This window comes from Sylvia atricapilla, chromosome 11, assembly GCF_009819655.1.
Source record: "Sylvia atricapilla isolate bSylAtr1 chromosome 11, bSylAtr1.pri, whole genome shotgun sequence".
NCBI classification, from domain to species: domain Eukaryota; kingdom Metazoa; phylum Chordata; class Aves; order Passeriformes; family Sylviidae; genus Sylvia; species Sylvia atricapilla.
In genome coordinates this window covers 16,073,946-16,097,189 of record NC_089150.1, presented here as the reverse complement: position 1 = coordinate 16,097,189, position 23,244 = coordinate 16,073,946, and the positions used below count along the sequence as shown (strand labels likewise).

General features: G+C 41.0%; 1 protein-coding gene across 1 annotated transcript; it reads left to right on the top strand.

The window, feature by feature from the left end:
- Nucleotides 1-8,329: 8,329 nt before the first annotated feature.
- Nucleotides 8,330-20,965, top strand: RFT1 (RFT1 homolog). Its single transcript, XM_066326833.1, has 13 exons — nucleotides 8,330-8,404; nucleotides 8,502-8,587; nucleotides 9,088-9,204; nucleotides 10,689-10,878; nucleotides 11,452-11,553; nucleotides 12,311-12,445; nucleotides 13,388-13,466; nucleotides 13,723-13,773; nucleotides 14,395-14,525; nucleotides 15,359-15,503; nucleotides 15,830-15,935; nucleotides 16,950-17,199; nucleotides 18,013-20,965. The coding sequence occupies exons 1-13, from the start codon at nucleotides 8,342-8,344 to the stop codon at nucleotides 18,175-18,177; spliced, it is 1,620 nt and encodes a 539-aa protein (XP_066182930.1). The 5' UTR covers nucleotides 8,330-8,341; the 3' UTR covers nucleotides 18,178-20,965.
- The last annotated feature ends 2,279 nt before the right edge of the window (nucleotides 20,966-23,244 follow it).

Here is a 23,244-nt window from a genome sequence, read left to right as displayed (position 1 = left end):
TTTAGGTAACTTCCCCCTAAAAGGTGAAATATGAGCTTTCATTTTTCCTTATTTTTAATTGAGAGAGTGCTGCTGGGCACAGTTTTAAGTTCTGCTCTCCATTTTCCTATGGAAGTTATTTTCCTTTATATTCCAGGGTTTTGTACTGAAAGTGAAATTTAACTGTTGAAGGATAATGTAGAAGTTTCTGAAACTGAATAGGTAAACATAGGCTGGGATGGTCTTATTTAAGACACTCCTTGTTTGCCACTAAGGAGTAAGAGAAATCCAAAAAATGTATTACACTTAGCTGGAGCTGTCATGAATACTAGAGGAGATCCCATAAAGGGGCTGAAGGTATTTTATTCTATCCATTTGTCAGACTAATCACTGTCTTGTGAGAGGGATTATTTCAGTAAAGAATTAAAGTCAGCTCTCAAGTGAGAAGGAAATGAGTGATGTGAAGAGATACCTGACTCATAATGAACTCTGTTCAACAGGTGAGCATGCACAGTGTTATATAACACCATATGAACGCAGTTCAAAGGCAGTGTATGGTGAGTCACAAATTCTGCATCCTCAAACTTTATAAGGCATTGCGTGAAGTGATTCTTCTCCTCCTAGGTGCTGAATTACTTTGAGTAGCAAACACACTTTTTTTGTGTCGTACCCTCCTGGTTGTTAAGTACAACTCCTGCATGTCCCCACCTCCTTCAAAAGTCTCCAGGGGACAAAAAAAAAAGACACTGGAATATTTTTCAAGAATACCTTGCATTCAGTTAATTTTCAGAATCCAAATTCCTCTCATATGTATTTCAGAAGCTCTTGCCTGTTGCATCTTTACACAGTGTGCATTTTACTGTGTTCATTGAGTTAATGTCACACTTGATTTTAAAAGTCTTAAGGTTATTTTATGGACAAACAAATCATGCTGAGGTCAAAGCAAGTTTAATAACACTTCTTGTTGAATTCTAAAATATAAGAGGATCATTCTGCTTGAATACTTGGCAGCTGTGAAGGGTTTTAATGAACAGAGCCTTATTTCTATATGACTATTAAAGCAAGTAGCGTTGCTGAATATAAATGTTTGCACAGCAAGCACAAATCTCTTGTGCAGACTTTTTGCACCTCTCTCTCTTTCAAGTAGATTTTTTCTCAAGGGATGCAGCCTGGAGCTCATGGAATGATTTTGTAGTGCAAAGATACCAAGCACTAGTTGGTAAAGAGTTTTCAAGTGCAAGTGCTCACAGCTGCAAAATGTGTTCCTGTACCTTTACTCTGGCTGTTCTAACCAGAAAACCCTTCTGTCTGTTCACCAGCAATGCACTGGCACCAAACCTGCAGCAGTGAGTGTTAGTTACCCTGGGGTTCACCTTACAGAATAGCAAGGAGAAAATAGGAAGGAGAAAAAAATGTGCATTTTGCCTCAGCACCTGCTCATCACCACCTTTGTAATTCAGGTTTGCAGGGTAGGATTTGGGATGTCCTACTCTCCAGAAACAATTTGGATCACAGTGATAGCTGAAGTTGTGCTTAACTGACAAGAGCAATGAGTGAAGGCACTGCGATTTTGCAAGGGAAAAGAAACAATCCACAAGAGAACTTATCTCTGATTATTGCTGACAGGATAAATGTTCCAAAAAGATCAAGAGCTGTTCCATTGTAGTTTTCTTATTTCATATATTGATAGGCTTCTAAAGCACATAGCAATTAGATAAATTGTCTACCAGTGCTCAGTGAGGGGCTGATACAAAGCTTCCTAAGACAGTTAAGAGACAGACTCTTAGGCAGATCCTAGCAAAAATGGCTGGAATTTCTACCCTTGAAGAAGGCAAGACAGAAATCATCTTCAGTTGAACATATATAAATATATACAAAAAAAATTCTTAGTATTTAGAACACAAAAGACAGTAAAGATGGTGCAGAATTGATTATGTGCATGTTTTAGAATTCATTTTGTATTAATTCTTAGCAAGGAGCTTGCCAGTTCCTGTGACAAAATATTGTAATTTATTGCTTCTCCAGATTAAATAACCAGAAGGTGGGGTTTTTTTGTAGATCTTTAAAATGTCTGGTGAATGCCACAGATTTCTAAATCGAAAAGGTTAAAAAAACAAAGCTTTTTTGGAAGCAGACAACACTATGCAGAACACTTGTTTTTGCTCTTATAATCAATACATACAATTTCTTAAAATCTGCCTAATATACTGTGAATTATGCAGGTGAATTATTTACCAGTTATAAAAAATGTGGCACTGTCCCATCCTTGACATTTTACTATGATTTGTATTTTTTGCTACATATTTTTGCCTTTCCCTCGAGCAGAACATCGGTTTATTATTTCATGTGTAAGTGTTAGTCCTCTATATGTAAAATATTTCAATAAAGAAAAGTTGAATTTACAATTTAAACTGATAAGGCAGCAAAACCAGTTATCAAATTACATATAAAGTGTATTAAAACTGTAAAAATGTATGAGGGGAAATGAACACTACAAAGTCAAAAGCTGTGCTGTAAAGCTGCAACACTGTTTTTTTCAAATGTTGCACACCACAGAAAACCCCACTTCTCTGCATTCTTCAAAAACAGTCCTTTTATTCTTTTCTCCCAAAGCAAGGACATTAAATCCTTGCTGAACTAATAATGCAGCTAGGAAAAAAAATTTGCAAATTTTTGTTTAACCATTTAACATGCTCATGGAGATTAACTCAGTGCACAGGGCCTGGGGAACTAATCTAAAAAGTCGTCTAGGGCATACTTTGGCTGGAGGGAAGAAAAACTGGCACAGCAGTAACTCCTGAAGAGTCCTTTGCTGGTGAATGGCATGTGATTCTCTTCTTTTTTTTCCTGCAGTTCTGCACTGCATTGGCAATGTTGCATCTCCAGGCTTGGATGTGTCTCTGACCCAAGAGGGGTGCTCAGAGGAGAGAAGGAAGCTTAAAGAGATTTAGTGCCTAGTCTGGTAAGTCTCCATGTGACTCCTTGTGTTGATCCCAACCTCCTAGTTATTGCTGTAAAGGAACAAGCTTTATATGATCAGGAACAAAGACACTAATGTCTTCTATGCTTTCTTTCTTTCTGAAAAAGAAATAAAATTTAAACCAGACAACAAAATTTGGCCTCTGCTGGCACAAAACTAGGAATAATGACATTTTGCCATCCCAGCAACGAATGATTTTGTCCTCATTAATGAAATGGCAAAATGTGGACTTGCAGCAGAGGCAGAGCAATTGTGTTAAGGACCGTGGCTCCTGAAAAAGGCCGGAGGGGGGATTGGGAGGAGCTCTGCAGAGCAGTACCCTGTGCACCACTCAGCTGCTTTAGTGGGATCCATGGGACAGAACAGGGATGTGGGCAGAGGGATGGGAGGAGCAGAATATCCACCTCTTTGGGAGAGCATCTACCCTTTAATGCAGTACATGCTGCCCTCAGGACGTCCCCTCCTGCCCAGGGGCACAGAGCAGGGCTGGCTGCAGCAGCAGCACCACTGGGCTACTCCCGGGGCTGCGGGGATCTCAGCTCTGTGCACTGAAGCAGCTGGACAGGGTGACATTGAGGGGGAAGGTTGCTCAGCCAGCACCAGGGGTTTTGAGTATTTGTTCTGCTCATTTCCAAAATCAGTCCTGACTCGAAAGCTCTTTCAGTAGCTGCAGAAATCTGCAGTCTTTAGCTCACAGCCCAATGTGTCATTTTGTGTTACATTATGCACTGTTCCAGGAGCCTATGATTTCATAGCACGGTTGATTTTCTAGCTTAAGTCTTCAAGGGACCTCAAAGGGAATGGAAATCCACAAATAAAATGAAGAAATTAAAATATATTACTAACTCTAAAATGCAGCATTTATTTGGATTAATAAAATACAAAATTGTAATGATCCTTTATAGTGGATTTGATTTTGGTTGTGCAATGATTCAATAGGTTCCTGCTTCCCAGTCTCACTTTATTTTTACTTTAGGAAATATTTTTGTAGAAAAGGAATTCCTCTCTGAGGAGGTGATACTATGGAAGGTCTCTAATTGTTCTTTACAGGTTTGAAGTTTTCTGGGCTACTATCAGTCTATATAAAAGTTGTGATTTGAAGTCAAAGTCATCCTGAAATACCTTATTAGTTGGGTAATTAATTACCCTGAGTTCCCCTAGTGGAACACAGATACCAAGCTACTGAAAGACAAAAAATTTTCATTTTTAAAATTCTGATGGAACAGTCTCAACTCGTTCTAAGGCCTGTGAATACACTGTGTGGTCTTTTTGGACTAACTAAACTTCAGTGTAGATTAAGGGAGTTCTCTCTGACGTGGAGATTTTGCCTACCTCTAATAAAAACAGGGGTTTGTCCCATTGTGCCAAATCAAGGAGTATGTGGTCTGTGCTGGAGGAAAATCCAGCCTAGTTTAGTTCCAGATGCAGGCTAACTCTATATGTAAAAATCTCTGTAGTAGTTAATCTTTCCTCACTTGTTCTTAAGAAAAGTGAACTATTTTAGAGTATCCCATCACAAACTCTTGCCTCAGGGCAGCCAAAAGTGGAGAATGTTGTGCTGAGAAGATGCAGGAATGCTTTAAGTGGGCAGTGCCTGCTGTGGGAATCAGAGAGCAACTGTTTTGACTTCATGTTTTCATGAAGCTTTTATGACACTGCGTTCCAGTTCAGTAACTTGGTCCTCCTTTAACTTGTTCCTATTCTCAAATTGTGTTACTAAAAGCATTTTCTGTCAACTCAGTTGTCAACTCTGTTCAGGCATGGTTGTGAATTAAACTAAGTTAGCTGATAGGTCAATTTATGTTTTGAAAAGGACTTGAGGGTGCTGGTGGATGAAAGGCTGGACATGAGCCAGCAATGTCTGCTGGCAGCCCAGAAAACCAGTTAGTCCTGAGTTATCATCCAAAGCATCGTGGGCAAAGGCGGAGGAAGGGGTTTCTGCCCCTCTGCTCCCTTCTGGTGAGACCCACCCAGAACACCTGGGTGCACCCTGCTCTGGGGCCACAGAAGGACATGGAAGGACATGGACCTGTTGGAAACAAGCCAGAGGAGATGCCAAGATGAATTGAGGGATGGAGTGCCTCTGTTATAAGGAAAGGCTGAAAGAACTGCTGTTGTTCAAATGGGAAAAGAGAAGGTTTTGGGGTGAGTTAACTGTGACCATCCAATACCTGAAGGGAACTTACAGGAAAAATGGAGAGAAACTTAAAGGCCTGGAGTTATAGGACAAGGGGGAATGCTTCACATAGAGGTTTAGATTAGATATTAGGAGAAAGCTCTTTACTGTGAGGGTGGTGAGGCAGTGGCACGGGTTTCCCAGAGAAGCTGTGATTACCCCATCCCAGAAGTGCTGAAAACCAAACACCTGGATGGGGCTTGGTGCAGCCTGGTCTAGTGGAAGGTGTCCCTGCCCATGGCAGGGGGCTGGAGCAAGATGAGCTTTCCGGCCCGTTCCAGTCTAGGCTGTTGTATGAAACGCTGCTCCTGCTGCAGTTGCAGTGCTGTGTGCCATGTCCGTGGCCAGCGGGGCTGTGCCCGCACACAGCCCGCAGCAGGGTCCGGAAGGCGCCGTCCGCTCCGGGCCGTGCCGGGGCCGCCACCGCGCGGCCGAGCCGCGTCAATGCCCACAGGCTCCACCTTGCCAAAGCCGCTTCCTATAAAAACCAGTTGGAGCTACACTTATTCCTCTTCTTTTCCCACCCCCCTCAGGCTTTGCAGCTGTTTCTGTTTCGGCTTTATGAGGTGACAAGCCAAACTGTCCAACAAAACATCGCTCATTGTCACTTACTGTTGCCCATGGCAGCTGCCTGGAAAGGTCAGACCCTTGCCTCCAGGTAGCAGAGTGGATCCTCATGTTTTAGTCCTTGAAGTTACCCCCTTCTGTCACGGAAATGTTTATGCGTAGAGAGAAAATAGCATGAGTCCTTACTCTGGAGTGTTGGTAGATGCTGGAGCGTGTCCAGAGAAAGGAAATTAAGATGGTTGAGGGGTCTGGAGCATCAGTCTTATGAGGAGCAGCTGCAAACGCAGCTGATAACTGATCGCAGGAGGCTCAAGGGAGACTTTATCACTCTGTCTAAAAGGAGGCTTTTTCAGCCAGGTGGGTGTTGGTCTCTCCTCCCAAGTGACAAACAATAAGATCAGAGCAAACAGCCTCAAGCTGTGCCCTGGCAGGTTTACACTGGATATTAGGAAAAATGTCCTCAAGAGAACAGCACTGGTGCAGGCTGCTCAGGGAAGTGGTGGAGTCATCATCCCTGGAGGGATTTCAAAAGTAGATGTGGTGCTTAGGGACATGGTTGAGTGGTGGACCTGGCAGTGCTTGGTTACCAGCTGGGCTCTCTGATCTCAAGGGTCCTTTCCAACCTGAACAGTTCTGTGGTGCATGCTTCATGCTCCTCAACTGCATTTTTGTTTCCCTGTTTAGCTTATCTGGTAGTTTATAATGGGTTTTAATCTCCCCTTATAGAGATCAGCACAAGCCATAAAATAGTAAAAGTCTTTCTTTCATTTCTCCTGTCACCCATTACTGCCACAAAAGAAAACTCCAGAGTCTGAGGTAGGACAGTATTTTAGTTGGGTTTTTTTTCCATTTGATAACTGGAAAACTGCTTAAAGGAGAGTGGAATGGCAATGCTTCCTCCCATCTAGCTACAATCAGTAGTCTTCTATAAATCAAAATCGGTCTCTGCAATTACTCAACAGAGATTTGTTTCTTCTCTCTCCCCCCATTTCCCTAAATTTACAATGGGAAAACAATCCCTTTTTGGTTTTTTTTTTTTTCCTTTTTTTTTTTTTTCTTACTCTGGTGTTTTTTTTTCTTCGTGGGTTTGTAGTATTTTTTTTTTAAATCATATGTTATACTCCTCTGCCATATACATCGACATCTATGTATCACTTCCAAATTACTTAAATAACGTTATTAGGAAAAATGACTAATGGAAAAAAGCAGCCTAGAAAACTTTACTTTGAACATGGAAGGAATAAAGTGGTGAGTGAAATGGCTCAGAGGAGGAGGTGGTTTCATGCCAAAGACAATTGATGGAGATGTTGCTGCTTTGCATGAGGTTGAAGAATTTTGGTTGGTTCTCCAGATTCTCTGAGACCCTGATTTAAACTGCTGCTGTTCATAGTCTGTCACTAAGAAGCTGTAGTCAAGTAGGGCTCAGATACTTCTCTTCTCCATGCTCTTTGTAGCTGCTGCTGTTAGACAGGAAAAATTTTAGTTCAACTCTAGCAATGCTAAGAAAAATGTGACCTCTGAGCTAGAAGTACCATGCTTCTGAAGGGAATGTTCTGTAAAATAGATAGAATCTTTTTTTATATGGCTGCTTAAACAGTGATCCAAAATAGTCTGGAACTGTCCTGACTTACACGAACTCCGAAGTCTTATCTGTTTGAAAAGCACTGTATTATCAAATCCAATCTGTTGCAATTAAATTGCATCTTGGTATTTGAAGGTGCGTTTCGGGTGAGTTTTCTGGGTTGGTTTTGTTAGTGTTTGGTTGAGGTTTTTTGGTTGTGTGTGTTGGGTTTTTGTTTTTCTCTTTTTCTGCACTGAATGAAGATCCTTTCCCCTTCCTGCAGCGAATGTGTTTTCCCTCCGTTTCGGCTGCTTCTCCTTAGGTCAGCGAAGGCTGGTGGGTTTGCCCTGACTTTAGAAAGGGATTGCTGGAACTCGGAAGGTTCTTCAGCAATCTCTGGAACAGAGCGCTTGTTGAATGACATCAACCCCATCTACCGCACCGTCTCCTCCCGTAAGCCAGGCTGCACTTTTGGGCCGGCTTCGGAGGAACCCGGGGCTGTGGCGCTGCACCTTAGTTCTGCCGGGCCGAAGTTCCTTGGCAATTCGCCCTCTGTCGCGGGCGCCACTCTGTGGCCGTGTCCCCTCAGGGACCCGCCCTGTCGCCGGGTGCCCTCAGGGCCGGGCAGTGCCGCCGTGTCCCCTCGGTGTGGGGCAGTGCGGCCATGTCCCCTCAGGGCCGGGCAGTGCCGCCGTGTCCCCTCAGGGCCAGACCGCGCAGCCCTCTCGGTGTGGGGCGGTGCCGCCGTGTCCCCTCGGGGCCGGGCCGGGCCGGGCAGTACTGCTGGGTCCTCTCGGTGAGGGGCGGTGCCGCCGTGTCCCCTCAGGGCCAGACCAGGCAGTACCGCCGTGTCCCCTCGGTGTGGGGCGGTGCCGCCGTGTCCCCTCGGGGCCGGGCCGGGCCGGGCGGTGCAGCCGTGTCCCCTCAGGGCCGGGCCGGGCGGTACCGCCGTGTCCCCTCAGGGCCGGGCCGGGCGGTGCCGCCGTGTCCCCTCCGGGCCGGGCCGGGCGGTACCGCCCCGCTGACAGAATCCGGCGCGACGGCGGCCGCGCCACTTCCTGGCGGCGGGAGCGGGGCGATGGCGGCGCAGGACGTGCTGGGGCAGACCGCCCGGCTGGCCTCGTCCAGCGCCCTGCTGCAGGTGCGGGGCCGCCCCTCCCTCCTTCCTCCTCATCCTCCTCCTCCTGCTGCTGCTCGGCGCGGCGCCGCAGGTGCTTCCCGTGCGGCTTCTTTCACAGGTGCTGTTCCGGGTGGTCACCTTCGGGCTGAACGCCTTCACCCTGCGCTACCTCTCCCGGGAGCTCATCGGCGTGGTCAATGTCAGGTGAGGGGGAGGCGACCATGAGGCGTCCCGGGGCTGTGGGGCAGAGCTTGTGCTCCCCGCTGCTCTGTGCTCTGTGCGCTGTCACTGTCGGTGCTCGTACTAATGCTGTGCAATCTGCTGTTGTCTGTGTCACACTGGTCACTTCATGCCTCCCTAGGTCTGTTTTGGTGTGGAACACCGCTAGCACTGGCCTGGTTTTTGTGTTTAAACCGTCAGTTTGCAGAGGAAAAACTAGATACAATGTGCTTTTCTTATAGGATGTAGTCTGTATCTTTACATTTGGTCTGCAGCATGTGTTTTTGCCATTTGAATCATCACACGAAATTACTGTCTGTTTTTAGGAGATGGTGGTAATTTTAGCTCATATAACCATGCTTGCCCACCTGTAAGAATTTGTCTGCCAGGTAGTCGTGTGTAAGAACTGTGACGTTACTGCATGAAGGATTTACAGCTTATAAAAAGAAATTGTTTTCTCTCCTTTTTTTTTTTTTTTTTTTCAGGCTGACTCTGCTGTACTCAACAGTTGTCTTCCTTGCCAGGGAGGCGTTTCGCAGAGCTTGTTTGAGTGGAAGTGCCAAGAGAAACTGGACCAAAACAATTAATCTCTTGTGGCTGACGTAAGATACCTTTAACACTTTACTTCCTTTAGAATTTCTCATTTTTATCTGGGAGCTCACAGAATGAGAGGAAGTGTTTATTTTATGGGGTAATTATTTCAGTATTTAGAAGCCTCAGACGTGTTTCTGATGTAGGACTGATGTAGGAAGCTGCTCAAGTCTGGTGCTTTAGCATTTGTGGACTTGATTTTTTGTTGGAGGAGATGAAGTTCATTGCCAAAAGTGCCATTTCTTCTGTTACTTGAGTTTTGTTTAGGCTGTAGCTGTTGAAGGAAAACCCTGTTGTACAAATACTTTTTTTTCCTTCCTTTTCCTGCTCAGTTTTGTTCTTTCATTACTCTGTGTGCACTTGTGAACCTACAACATAAATGTTTGAGTAGGAGAGATGTGAAAAGGTGAAAGAAAGAGTTGGAATTAAACAACCGAGAGGAAGTAGGGTTGCTTCTTTTAGCTGTGGTGCTGTTTATGTAGCAGAACAGCCTAAAGTCCACAGGGCACTGCAGCAAGCTATCACACATTGCGGTAAAGTGGATTTTATGGCTTGTTTCTCCCTTCTGGTTCCTGGTTCTCTGCTGTCTCCCTCTGTCAGCTCTAGCTGCTGTGTAGCCCTGGGCTGGGAAGTAAATGTACCTGCCTATATGGTGGAAAACTACCCCTCCATGATAAAATAGTATTCTCCCATTGGGGCACCTGACTTTCCCTGGAACTGCCCAGCTGTTCACTGGATCTGGCCCAGGAATAGGGGGTTGTGAGTGGTCATCTGCATCCAGATATGGAGCAGAGGGATTGTCCCTGTCTAATACGAATTAATATTTAAAATGTGTTGTTTCTGTTCTCTATTACTGTAGTCAGCTTTGTGCTGTGTGATAGCATTTCAAGTAAGCATTAAATGACAGAGATGACATTGACTGTGTGCATCTTTTTTTGTTTTAAATTTTTCCTTGTAGAGAAATGAAAGTTAACCTCATTAACTTCAAATGAAGGTTAACTTCAGTGAAGCATCTGAAATATGTCTTAGGAGCTTGATGTCAGGTATCTTAGTGCTCTGATAGTGTGAGGCTCAAAGATATCTTGTTCTAATGATGTAAAACTTGGTGGACTCTGCCAGAAGCTCTGTGTTTCTGAAGCAGTGTCAGCAGAACAGGATGTGCAGGCTGAAGTGGGATCAGAATTGTTTGGTCCTAAGGGACAAAAATGCAGATATTTAACTTTATGGCTCTGGAGTAGAAAATGGACAGCTCAGAAAAATGTTTTCTGTGTCTTGCAGAGAGTGCTTTAAGGGTGTTCATTACAAAGGAACACATTCATTCTTGGTATGGTAACAGTGGGAATTGTTGCCATAGGAATTCCTGTTACAGTAGGAATCCTCAGGGCCTTTTTTTGTGTAATCATTGTGGCCATATGCGATACTGTAATCTAATGTTTTGTTTTGTTTTCTGCTGAAGTAACATTTCCATTAATTAGTTCTTATGTTAACTTTTTAGAGTCCCTCTTGGTGTCTTTTGGTCTCTTATCTTGGGCTTGGTCTGGCTACACTTGCTGGAAGTACCAGACCCTTCTGTGGTTCCTCACTATCAGGCTGGTGTGGTGGCATTTGGCCTTTCTGCCATTATTGAACTCCTGGGAGAGCCATTCTGGGTTTTAGCACAAGCTCATTTGTTTGTGAGACTTAAGGTTAGTAAAGTCCATGGGGTGTGTGCATGTGGGGGGCATCTTTACTGAGAAATGAAGATTCACAGATTACTGACTTAGATCTTTGTGTATTCAAGCCTATAAAACCCCCTGTGTTTACTGTTTAGCATTGCATGGCCTGGTTTGTAACATATCCAGAAATTTGTACCCATTAAAGCAAGCAAGTTGGTTTATTTAGACATTATTGCCTTCAAGATCATTAAATCCTGAAAACATAGGTTTTGATTGGAGGGAGAGACAATGTTTCCACAATTCTACATAAAATTGTAAATACATCTATTGAGAACATGATAGTCTCAAGCAAAATTTTCTCCCTTACATCCAAAGGAGTGGGAAAATGGATTAGGAACTGTGAAATGCTAGAATAGAAAACTTTCAGAAAAATTACAATCTAAGCTGGCCAGCTCAGCAGAAAAAAACGGCAATAAACTCACACTGACTTTGAAAATCTTCCATTCCTACATAAATTCTGTGCATTAAACATATATATTTTAAGCTTGTGTATGTGGTTAGGTTGCCAGAAAATAACCCTCCTCTGTTTTGTGTTTCTTAAAGGTAGTTGCTGAAACCCTTTCAGTAGTGTCAAAATGCGTTTTGACTGTTACTTTAGTAATCCTTTATCCTCACTGGGGCCTTTACATTTTTTCTTTGGCTCAGGTAAGTTCCTTTCATTCTCTCTCAGCTGAATTTTAATTTTCCTTTGATGTTAAGCCCGCTGAAGAACTTCGGGGAGCTGAAAGAAAGGAGGCTTAAGATTTATAATTTATATTTGGTATTTTCCCGATTATTATTCCTGACTCATTATTGACTTGGTGCTTTGACATTGAGTTAAAGGGAAGTACAAGGAAACACCTTCAGTCTGTGAAGGCACATCTTGCAAATAAGGTTATGTTATTCTAATCACACAGAGCTTTATCAGCCTGTGCCACCAACCTGCGTTACCTAATCAGAAGGTGTTAATCAAGTGCAATTAATTCAGGTTAAAACTTTTTCTTGACGACAGTGAAGGAAGGATAATTTGTTTCCTTCAGTTTCTGCCCTGGCTGTTGTAGATCACTTATAATTGATGGAAATTGGAAATGTCCTATAGAAGTAAGAGATGTAGGCAGTAGCTACTCTGTCAGCTTGATTTTTGATTGAGTAATTGCTTTATAATTGGACCTTCAATGTTCTAAAAATGCTGAATAAAACGTGAAAATTAGCAAAGGTCTGTGATAACCTACAGGTTAAAAAAAAGAGAGAAAGATCAACAGCGTTCTTAAGAGCTGTTTAAAGCCTTACCTAGTTTAATATTTGGTAGGCACAAAGACTGTGTACGTTTTCTTCTCATTGTATTTTCACCTAGTATATAATTCTGTATTTCTAAGTTAATTTTGTTTCACTGTTTTTCTTCTCTTCTTCCTGATCTTCCCAGCTTTTATATGTCAGTGTTCTGGTAATGTGCTATGTAATTTATTTTGTGATGTTTTTGGGATCTCCTGAAGCCACAAAGAAGTCATTTCCAGTTGCTAGAGTGAAAGCTCTATTACCTAGCTTCGTGGAAGATGAGGTAAGTTGCACATTTTGTTTCTTGATTTTCATCTTAAAATCTCACATGAGGGCATTTTGAATGTTGCTTCTAGACTGGGGAATTAATTGAGTGGTTTTGGGGTTATTTTTGCACTATGGAAGATATGATAGATTAAGTAAAAAATATTACATAGAAATTGTGTTTGAAGTTTGTATTAGTACAATTCTTGTCAGAAAAAAATCATGAAACTCGAATTGTTTGTGGTTACGGGTTTATTGTTGCTGACTTGGTTTGTGCAATTTGTGTAATTAAAATATTAATAGACGTTAACTGGAGACAGACCATCTGCACTGTGCAGGGGAATGACCAGCTATCACTGGCTCAGAGGCAGAAAAGAAATCAGAACCACATAACCAGGGGTTTTTGAAACTTTGATCTCTGCACAAAATAACCATGATGTTCCACAGCATCCTAGAGACACTCAAATATCTCTCGGACAAAAATGAGGCAAAGAAAGAAATGAAAAGACTCATTGAGGAAGATAACATTCTGGATTAGATTTGTAATTGAAAATATAAAGGTCCTTTTTGGTTGCAAGTCTTATGAGAACAGTTTGAAGAGCAGTAAACAATTCATATCTCCAGTAAGGATGAAAGTTATACTGGCAAGTTAAACAGCCTGGTGTTAACTGTAACCCTGATTAGTATTTTCTGTAGAATGCTTTTATGGGTACTTCGTCTGCAGCAACAGCACTTTTCAACAAGGGAATCAGGTTTTGCCAGATCAGTGATGTTGGTGCTTGAATTCTGCAATGCTTTACATTGGTGGTTAGTAACTGTGGCACAGTGGATTTTCTCACCACTGCAGTTAGAGCTGCCCTACAGTGTTGCACTGCCTTGCTGTTTTCTATTTCTGCTCTGTAATTTCAATCACGTTTGTTAAATTTCAGCTTTTTTTTTTTTTTTTTTTTTTTTTTTTCAGACCTTTGTTAACTGGAAGGAAGCACGCTTGACTTGGAGTTTCTTCAAACAGTCCTTCTTGAAACAGATTTTGACAGAGGGTAAAGTTTGACACAGAAGTGTGGGGGAAGAGGGCTCATGAAAACTATTTACAAAATTGACTTAAAGCTTCAGAAAGCTTGGGTGGGGAAGATGAGGCACATGATTGTCAACCTGAATTGAGATTTTGAGGGTTTTCAGAACTAGGTGCTGTCCCATTTTACTTTATCTGTTGAATACTTAGGGTTGGAAGTGTCTGAACAAGTATTGGGAAAGATTTAGGGGCTTGTTCTGAAGTCCTTTATTTTGAACTTACAGGTGAACGATATGTGATGACTTTTCTGAATGTGTTAAATTTTGGAGATCAGGGTAAGTGTGATGCTATTGTGGAATGGTGACAAGAGTTTTCTTAGTCACTGCTCTAAGGAAAATTACTTAAAGTGTTTGAAGACAGTGTGAAAATCTGAGACTGTTTCAAAGCCTTTGAGATGCATTTCAGTGAATAATTAATATAAACTTCAAGATAATAGTATTATAGAGTAGCCTGGGCTGGAAACGATCTTCAAGATTATCTAGTGCCAACCCCCTGCCATGGGCAGGGATGTTCACTAGATGTGAATTCTCTTCTAGATGAGCATTTCTCTTCTCTTGTATCAGTAAATCCTTACATTCCTGTTCTCATTCAGTGAACTTTATCAGGATCCTCTAGATTTCTCTAGAGCAAGAATTTTAAGTGTGGCTTGGTGCTGTTCTAGATTCATTTCTGTATAGCTGGTGTTTCTGTCTTACCTTTGCCATGAGCAAACCTTGCCATTTTAAGCTGTAGTTGCTTGACTGTCAGAATTTTTAGAGAATATTGCTTCCATGTTGCACTAAATACCACTTGATTTCTCCTTTTTGGAGATCTTAAATTAGATTTCATGGTTGTTATTAAAGACTTGGAATTATTTGTCTAAAATCCTGAGATTGCTTTTTTTTTTTTTTTTTAAGGTGTATATGATATTGTGAATAACCTTGGCTCACTGGTGGCCAGGTTTATCTTTTTGCCTATTGAGGAGAGCTTTTATGTGTTTTTTGCTAAAGTGTTGGAAAGAGGGAAGACTGTAAAGGATCAGAAGCAGGTATGTTTATTTTGGATTAATGTCAACATGTCAAATGCTTGGTTTTTGTTACAGATAAATTACATCACAGAAATGTGGTGGACAGAAATGTGTGTTTAAATTTGACTATCGAGGCTATTAAAATTGAAAAGTGGAGAACAAAAATGTTCTGTGAGGCTGGACCAAAAAGAAAAGAGAATGGGTAAAATGCTAATGAAATAGAAATGAAAATATGCAGTGGCATAGTGCCATCAATAAAGTTAACATCAGCTGCTCCAAACAGCATGATGGAAAACCTATTCTACTGTGTATTGCCAGATATAGCAAGCCATTATTTACATAATGACATCTATTAAATAAATTTTATCTGGAAGTACTTTATTTACTTAAACGTATCAATAGCTGTTAAATAATGTTTCTGAAGAGTGCAGCTTTGGGAAGAAAAGATTGGATTTTTCTTGTGTGTTCGAGTTGTAGGAGGAGGATTAATGAGTGTTCTTGATCACTCATGAAGGTCAGCCTGTAGCAGTCCTGCTAATTGCACACCAGCACAATTAAATCCTGTGCTTCAGGTCCTTAGTGGGCTAAGGGAGGTGTATGTGTGTGTGTATATTTTATATAAAACCTACTTGGTGTGTAGAACTGAAAAAATGGTGGAATAATAAATATGTAAAAAATGTTACCAAGTTAAGAGGATGTGTGTGAACAACTTAATAACAAAAGACAAGTTTCACACCTTTTTACATGATGTAAACTGATCTGTTTCTCTGAAGTAGCATTTCTGCATGAGAGTGGCTGTTACTACATTGATTCTGGTTCATGTGATTTACTTTTTTTTTTTTTTTTTTTTTCAGGATGATGTTGCTATGGCTGCAAATGTATTGGAATTGCTGCTGAAACTTGTGCTCCTGATTGGCCTCACCATCACTGTTTTTGGCTATGCCTATTCTCAGCTGGCTCTGGATATTTATGGAGGCTCAATGCTCAGTTCTGGAACAGGTAAAGATTTGTAGACCTGGCAAAAAACCTACCACTCTGTAGGAAAAAAACCCTCTAGCTATTATGAACTTTTTGTAAAATAGCAGTTTGGGTTTTTTTCCTGTGAAACTGCTATTGAAGTCAGTGATTTAGCTCATCAGAATCCTTCACCTTGTTTATTTGTGTTCTTGTCAAGATATCTAGACAGGAAACTTGTTCAAATGTACTTAAGTTTCCATTATTAGTGTTAACATTACGTTTTCTCTCTCTTAGTATCAGTGCCTGTAAAAACAAAGTGGTTTGATACAATAAATGATTAACTGTTTGTTTCTGTTGTGTTTTTTTAGGTCCAGATCTCCTCCGGTGTTACTCGCTGTATGTCCTGTTTCTTGCTGTCAATGGAATAACAGAATGTTTTACATCTGCCTTAATGTGCAAAGAAGAAGTGGACAGGTAGGAAACAGCGTCTCCAAGATGTTCCTGTAAATTTATTTGTGCTGACCTTAAAGAGGAATTGGTGCTTTTGAAATTGGCACACACAATATCCTGCCCCACAGAAAAGCAACTCCTTGCTAAGCTGTCTGCATTTAGATTTAGATGTAGAAGCTTTAGCAAAAGTTGGAAAGATTGGGTAAAAAGGTCCAAAAGAAAGAAATAATGATTGTTAATTTAGCTTTTGGCACATCACTAACTGGTAAAGTAATTTAAATATGTGTTTTCTGCACAGGTTAGCTTGAAGTTACACTTTTTAAGACAATCACTTGACTCACTGAAAGTTTGCGACTATTAGTATTTTTCATGTGCAGGTACTGGACATGCACTTGAGAATGATCCAAGCTGTGGGTGTGAATCCAGTGGTTTACTACTTTATACTTGGTTGGACTAGGTGACCTCCTGAGAGCCCTTCCAGCCTGGATTATTTCCTGGTTCTGTGTTCAGGCTGTCCTTGATGTGGCCCTTTCAGATTAATTTCAGTGAGGTCTATTTTCCACAATCAAAGTGGGAGCTGTTTTGGACTTGGCAAGGGCTGCTCTCACAGCCCCTTTAAAATGTGCACTAGTTTTCCAAGTCACTGTTTATAACAGAAATAAAATAAAGTTTTAAATTGTTCTTGAGCATTCATTTTCTTTAATATATTCCTAACATAAAATAGCAAAAAATGCACAAGGTTTTACATTACTAATAATTGTTATTAATTTTGATTTTCTGCAATGAGTGCACAGCTGATTAGTGTAATAGAATTTCATTCACATAATGTAGTTCTTAGTTTAATTTGGTTGATGTATTTTCTATTCTTTCAAATTATTTTTTTTCATCTTTTTCCTCAAATTTATTTTCACTAAAACATGGTAAGAGAAATCCAGTTATTCGTGTTAGAAAATAAAAGATCATTAGTAAATGAATGCTGTAACTGCATGTATTGTTAAATTATTTCTTTGTTTTGTTTCTTTTTTTTTATTTCTCTAGGTACAATTTTGTTATGCTGGCCTTGTCTTTCATATTTCTGTGCATCTCTTATTTCCTGACCCACTGGTATGGCAGTGTGGGCTTTATCCTTGCCAACTGCTTCAACATGGGCATCAGAATAGCTCACAGCACCCACTACATCTATCACTTCTTCAGAGAAAGCACCCACAGACCTCTCACAGGCCTCCTGCCCTCACCAGCTCTGCTGCTGGTTTACCCCATCAGTGCAGTGGTCACTGCTTTCTCAGAGGTGAGCTCCTTCCTCTCTGCTCTCACTGGCCATGCTGCTCTCAGGGGGCTTTTGTGTCCACAAAAAGAGGAATACCATTAGGAAAAAAGGCTGGGAGATTTGCATTACAGAAAGGCAGGATATATTGTATATGATTCTTTGTATCCACCTGTAGGAGGTGGATCTGACAAGTAAAAGGAAGTTTTACACATTTCTGTTGTGTGGAGATAATCTATGTTCTTAGTTATTAATAATGGAAATTTCACATTGGCACCAAGAAGCTGGCATTAAAAAATTTGTAATAAAAACAAGTAACCAAAACTAGAAGGAAAACAAAAATTGCTAAGAGCATGTTTGACACATTTACTCAGTACAAGATGGTAATTGTGCAGGCTCATTATTAAGGGGATTGGAGCTTTTCAGTGTACAAAAATTTGACAGCTTGAAAATCCGTTATGCCTGAGAAAGGAGAATTTTATTTTTTGGAGTGGGAGATTTCCAGTTTTGTTGGAAAATAGCCTCTACAGTAGCAGACTTGCCTGATAGCACCTGCGAAGTTTTGTGTCCTCCCAATTAACACATTTCTGCATGCCAGATAACAGCAGCTTCCTCATTTAGCAGGTATCTACTGAATGGTTATTTTTTGCTGACAGAACTTAAGAAAGCAAATGTTGAGATTCCTAAGGATGATTTATTGTAGGGTCAGTTCATATGCAAAACTGCTCTTGGCTTGATGGTGACGTTGGTGTGTTGGACCTTACTTCTTGTTAAGACAGTATGAATCTACTTTGTGCTGACTGGTTTTCCTGCAATGCCTTGTTTCCTTTGTTGTAGGTGTTGTTCTGCTGTGACAAGGGCTGGATGGCCAGGCTGATCCACATCAGCACAGGTGCCCTGTGCCTTGCAGCAACCCTTGTTACCATGTTCTGCTCAGAGACCAAGCTCGTCCACTTTGTCAGGAGCCAGTTCCTCTCCCGCTACTTGAAGAAAGGGACATGACCTGCTCCTGTGCAGAACGGTTCTTGTGCATTCTTGCAGTAAAGGGCTGTGTTTCTTCCATAAGATCTATAAGGAAAAAAGGTTTCCATGTGTGTTTGGAGGCGTTGATAAGGGAGTGGCAATGTTGACAATTGCCACATGAATATTATTTTGTATTCTGAACTGGTCAGCACAGCAAAAGAGAGGTGAATAATTTTCTTTTCATGCTCCATTCTTTTCTAAGCTTTTCTTCAAACAGCCTCTGAAGATCTAAGCTGCATCCCCTGACATAACCTGGTTGCCAGACTGCGTGTAGAGAGCTCCCCTTCCTGCCACAGGACACTTAATTTGGTATGGGTGCTACTTAAAGGGGAGAAAATGGTCAGGGGAAAAAACTCTCAAAACCAACCACAACAATAAAATACCCAAAACTGATGGTCCTAGAGCAAGGACCAACACAGTGTGAGTCTTGTGGAGCAGAACAGTGTGGTGCAGAGAGATTGAGCTGTCACTGTTTGAAGTGCAAAGTGGGGAACAGAAAATCCTGATGTTTACAAGTAAATTAATGGAGTACACAGCGTGTGTCCCTGCTGGCTCTGTGAGATTATTTCATTCAGCTGATCCTTCATGTCTGAGGGCATTTATTAACTTGTCAGAAATACTCTGAAGCTTTAGCTGAAAGAGGTTTTGGGCATTGTCTGCAGAAGGTGTTGAGTACAATCACTGATGGTGCAGTTCATAAGGTTACTCATAAAACTTCTTACTCTCATTCCATTATTTTTTGGTTTTGTCTGAGATCTTAAATGCCAGCATGAAGAAACTTGTCTCAATAAAAATTATTTTGTCTGTGCAGTTGAATGTTAAATATATTTAGTAAGATTTTTTAGAAGGAATTATGCATATTGAAGATTTCTTTATTGGATAGTAAATACTCCCTTTTGTTCCAACGTTTTCCTCATATCTTGTTTCTTTGCTTGTTCAGTCTCAACCTCTGGATTGTTTGGGGGGTTTTTTTTGTGGTGTTTTTGTTGTTGTTGTTTGAATTGTTGAAAATTTGGACATTCAGGAGTTCTAAAATTATATGTAAGGCTGCTGTTTTAGGTGTACCAATGGTGTATTGTATTGCTGGTTTAAGATCTGAACCAGGCAGTTTCGGAATGTACAAGTGTTAGGTTTATAATAATCAGTGTTCCCTTTGCCGTGCTTGGATGGACCAAAAAATGTCAAGGGGTGAAAAATGTGTGCAGTTGAAAGCTTTTTTAAATTACGTAGCAACTCTGCAGATCTTCAGACTGTTTAAAAAAATTCACTGCAGTGGCATTGTGGAGTTCATTCTGGTGACCTCAGTGCCCAGGCTGACATGCTTTCTAGTGTCAGGGCCTTCAGGTTATAGTTAGAAATATTTCTAAACTGGTAATTCCCACTTGGAAACATTGCCAAAAATACTTTATATGAGAATTTGGTGGTTGAAAAATTGTCATAGAGAAGTCAAAATGTGACAGTGAAGGGAAAGGAGTGGCCTTGCACAGCCCAGGGCAGTTGTCTCCATTGCTTGGCTGGAAGTAGATGCAGAGTTGCTGATTCCTCTTATGCTGTTTTGAAATCTGTCAAAACAAGACAAACTCGACATTATTCTGTCATCTTACTTCAGAATTCATTAGTTCTTTGCCTTTGAAATTTTTCTCTTCTGAGAGTTCCCAAAGCTTTTTTCTCTTTTCTGTCAGGTGTAGAGTTAGTTATGAAGTACAACTTCAAATATTGCAGAGGATTGAAACTTCTTTGCTATGAATGGTCAATGGCTACAACAGTTGCTTCTCCTTTACTTGTTTGTAGTACAAAAAATCAACACAGTTGAACCTATGGACTGTGTTTTAAGGTCTGTCTTTTTCTCTGTCTTTGGGATCCTACTGTGGCAATCTCTCAATCTGTACAGTGAATTTTTATAACTCCTTGGAATGAGAAATTTTGTACAGCCCTGTACCTAAAGTGCTTTAGAGATGGAAGAACTTCTCATACCAAATTGAAGCTTGAAGTCATTCTGCCTTGTCTGCTCTTACAGCCCCAGCTGGACACTGATATCACTTCTGCTACTTGTAATCTCATAAGTAGGGTGATTTGAGATCTTCTTCAGTGACCTGTGTAGTCTCATAAATATTATTTAATATAAATGCAGTGAACTAATTTAAAGACATTTTTACACCAATTAATATTATTCCATATTGGAAATATGACTTGTCATATTTCATATTGGCAAATCTTTGGTCTCAAATACAATTTTATGTGAATCAGGAAGACATTTCAGGTGACTTAACAGTTGCTCATTAGCAAATTAAGGATACATTCCTCATTTAAACATCATCTATCAGCAGCTCAGTGATGGTTGACTGGTGTTTATGATGTGAGATGTTTTATTTTTAATGTTTTGTGTGGCAGGAAACTGCAAGCAGAGACAGGAAGTAGAGACCCATGAAACTGTCTGCTGGTTTCTTCTTTATCAGTGGGATCCTTAATGTCAGAGATGTTAATTGCTTTATTGCTAAAGCAGCAAACTCAAACTCAGGGACAAAGTTGAGAGTGAACTTAACCATGTTTCCCTTTTGTTTTAACCCTGTTCATCCGTCAAAGACACAACTGTCTAAAGTGTCATGAAGCTGTTTTACAGTGTTCTGAAACCTTTTAGTTTCAGCCAAAGGCGAATGAAACGTTTTCTTTAGTGGAAAAGGTTATGATTTCATGCCTTGTGGTGTGTTTTCTTATTTGCTGGATGAATGATTTTCAAGGTAACACTAAATAAAGTTTATTTCCTTTACATTTTGGTTTTATCTTTGTCCTCGTTTAGGGTGAATTTTGGGAAGAAACCTTGGAATGGGGTCCCTCTAGAAAGCAAATTCAGGTGGCCCCTCCCTTAACCAGTTTGGGAAAAAATTTCCTTAGAGAAAAGTAGAAAAAATCTGATTATTCAACAAGCAAAGTGTTTACGAGCATAAAAAATTGACTAATATGAAACAATAAAGCTTCTCACTGTCCTGAAGAGAGATGGCAAAATTGAGAAAGTCTTTGCTGTGGGTTGTAGCTCAGCTCACCCGGTCTCTTATCCATCCCTCTGGCACTGGAAAACACTGTCCTGAGCCCCAGTGCACCACAGGTGTGAGTTTCTAGTGGTTTTCTGGGTTTTCAGTCTAGAACAGGTTTAAAAGAGTTCCAAGAAAAAGAAATAAAACCCCAAAACTACAGTTCAGGGAACGTCTCTACCTCAGCTAGCTAAAATAAAAGCAAAGGAGATCTCTGTCCCACTGTCTGTCCATACTGCAGACAACCCAGTCCAGGAGCAGAATGTGGAGCAGTGAGTGCAGTTTCTGAAAACAAACCCCATGCTTCTTTTCCCCCTTCACTATTGGAGCCAGTCTTGAAGGTGCAGAATTTATTTCTGGGCTAAACAGATGAATGGGGATGCAAACATCCTAAAGTCATCCCAGGACAGTCTTCCACTTGATTATTGGAATTTTATTTGTATCATTGGTACAGTGGATGCTTGAATATGGTTGGATTTTCTATGATATTTTATGTATAAATTCAATTATTACCTAAACATACCCATCATTTCCTAACACAGAGATGGAAATTTGCTGTAGTAGTTTTGTGAGGCCTGGCATCGTTACAGTCAATTTTTCCGTCTTTGTTTCTGTCAAATTGTTTGTATGAATTGGAATAGCTGAGTTCCTTTGTTTGCTTTTGCAGTGCTTTGTGATAAAAACTGCTTCAGTGTCCAGGAATAAATCTGATATTTAATGAAGTTTTTTAGATGAATTAGTTTGTGAATGACAATGCTGCTAGTAGGAACTAACCAATTGGCCAACTGTTCTACTGTTGGATTTTTCCTCAGTATTGTAAATATTTTATTAGTAAAAAAGTAGGGCAGGAGGAGCCCCTTTTTAGGCAAAGAAAAGAGGAGTTAAATCTCTGCCTAAATGGTTAATCTGCTTTGACAGGCACAAAAGGTAATGGATAAAAGCTTGAATGTTGACCGCAACTGAGCACCCATAAGGGATACTGGCTTCTTGGTTCATGTGAAGGATTGTGTGAGTGCCTTGAGGTCAGTCCTGTAATTCCTTGGTTCCTGAACAGCCCTTCTGTCTAAACTTTGAAATTCTTTTTGTGGGCTTCATATTTCTTGCTGTCTGAACATTATACTTTTTTGGGGGGGGTGGTTTAATTACCTGATTTTAAAGATAATGCCAAAGAGAGGGGATCTAAGGCTTTTTGAACCTTATCAGTGCTTCAATAGATGTGCTGAGCTGTAATGGTTTTGTTCAGCACAAAATGCATAACTCTTCTGCATTCTGAGGGTGCTGTGGAAATGGAGCTGGTTTTCAATATAAGCTGAAAATGAAGTTTGAAGCTGTGCACATGTGATGTGCAGCTGGGCCCTGGGAACAGCAGGGCCTGCTCAAAAGCGTGAGCAGCTGGGGATCTAAAGAGAACTGATAGGAAGTGCTTATCTCTGCTTCACTTTGGATTGCTTCCACAGAAAGATGTGTGTTCTCTAGTTTCTGATCTGAGCTGTGCTTCGTGCACTGCCTTGTTGGGGTCTGGGAGGAGGAGTGAACCCTTTTCAGTGGGGTGTGTGCCACTGCACATCCCTGTAGTGAGCTCTGTTCCGGGAATGTGATGAGTGTGAGCCCCCCGTGCAGCTAAGGTAGGATTTTCTGGTAATTGTGGGGAAAGGTAAAACAGCTCTGGGTTTTCCTTTGTCAGACTTCCTGGTTAGACGTGGTGAGCCTCTGACAGAGCTCTGTGTGTTGTTCGCTGGTGAGATTTTGTGGGTTGTGGATAACGTGTTTGGCATAATTTTTCTCCAAAGTTCTGTGCCATCCCACTGAACTGAGAAAGTGGCAAGGAACATAACCAAGAGGGCAGAGGTATTATATCTGTGGCCCAGTTAATAAGACTGAAATAATTAAAGCTGTGCTGAGAAGAAAAAAAAACCCAAACCAAACCAACAAACAAACAAAAAAACACCAACCAAAAAAAAAAACCAAAAACAAACCAACTAAGACAACAATCCTTAAACATGCCATTGGGTGGATG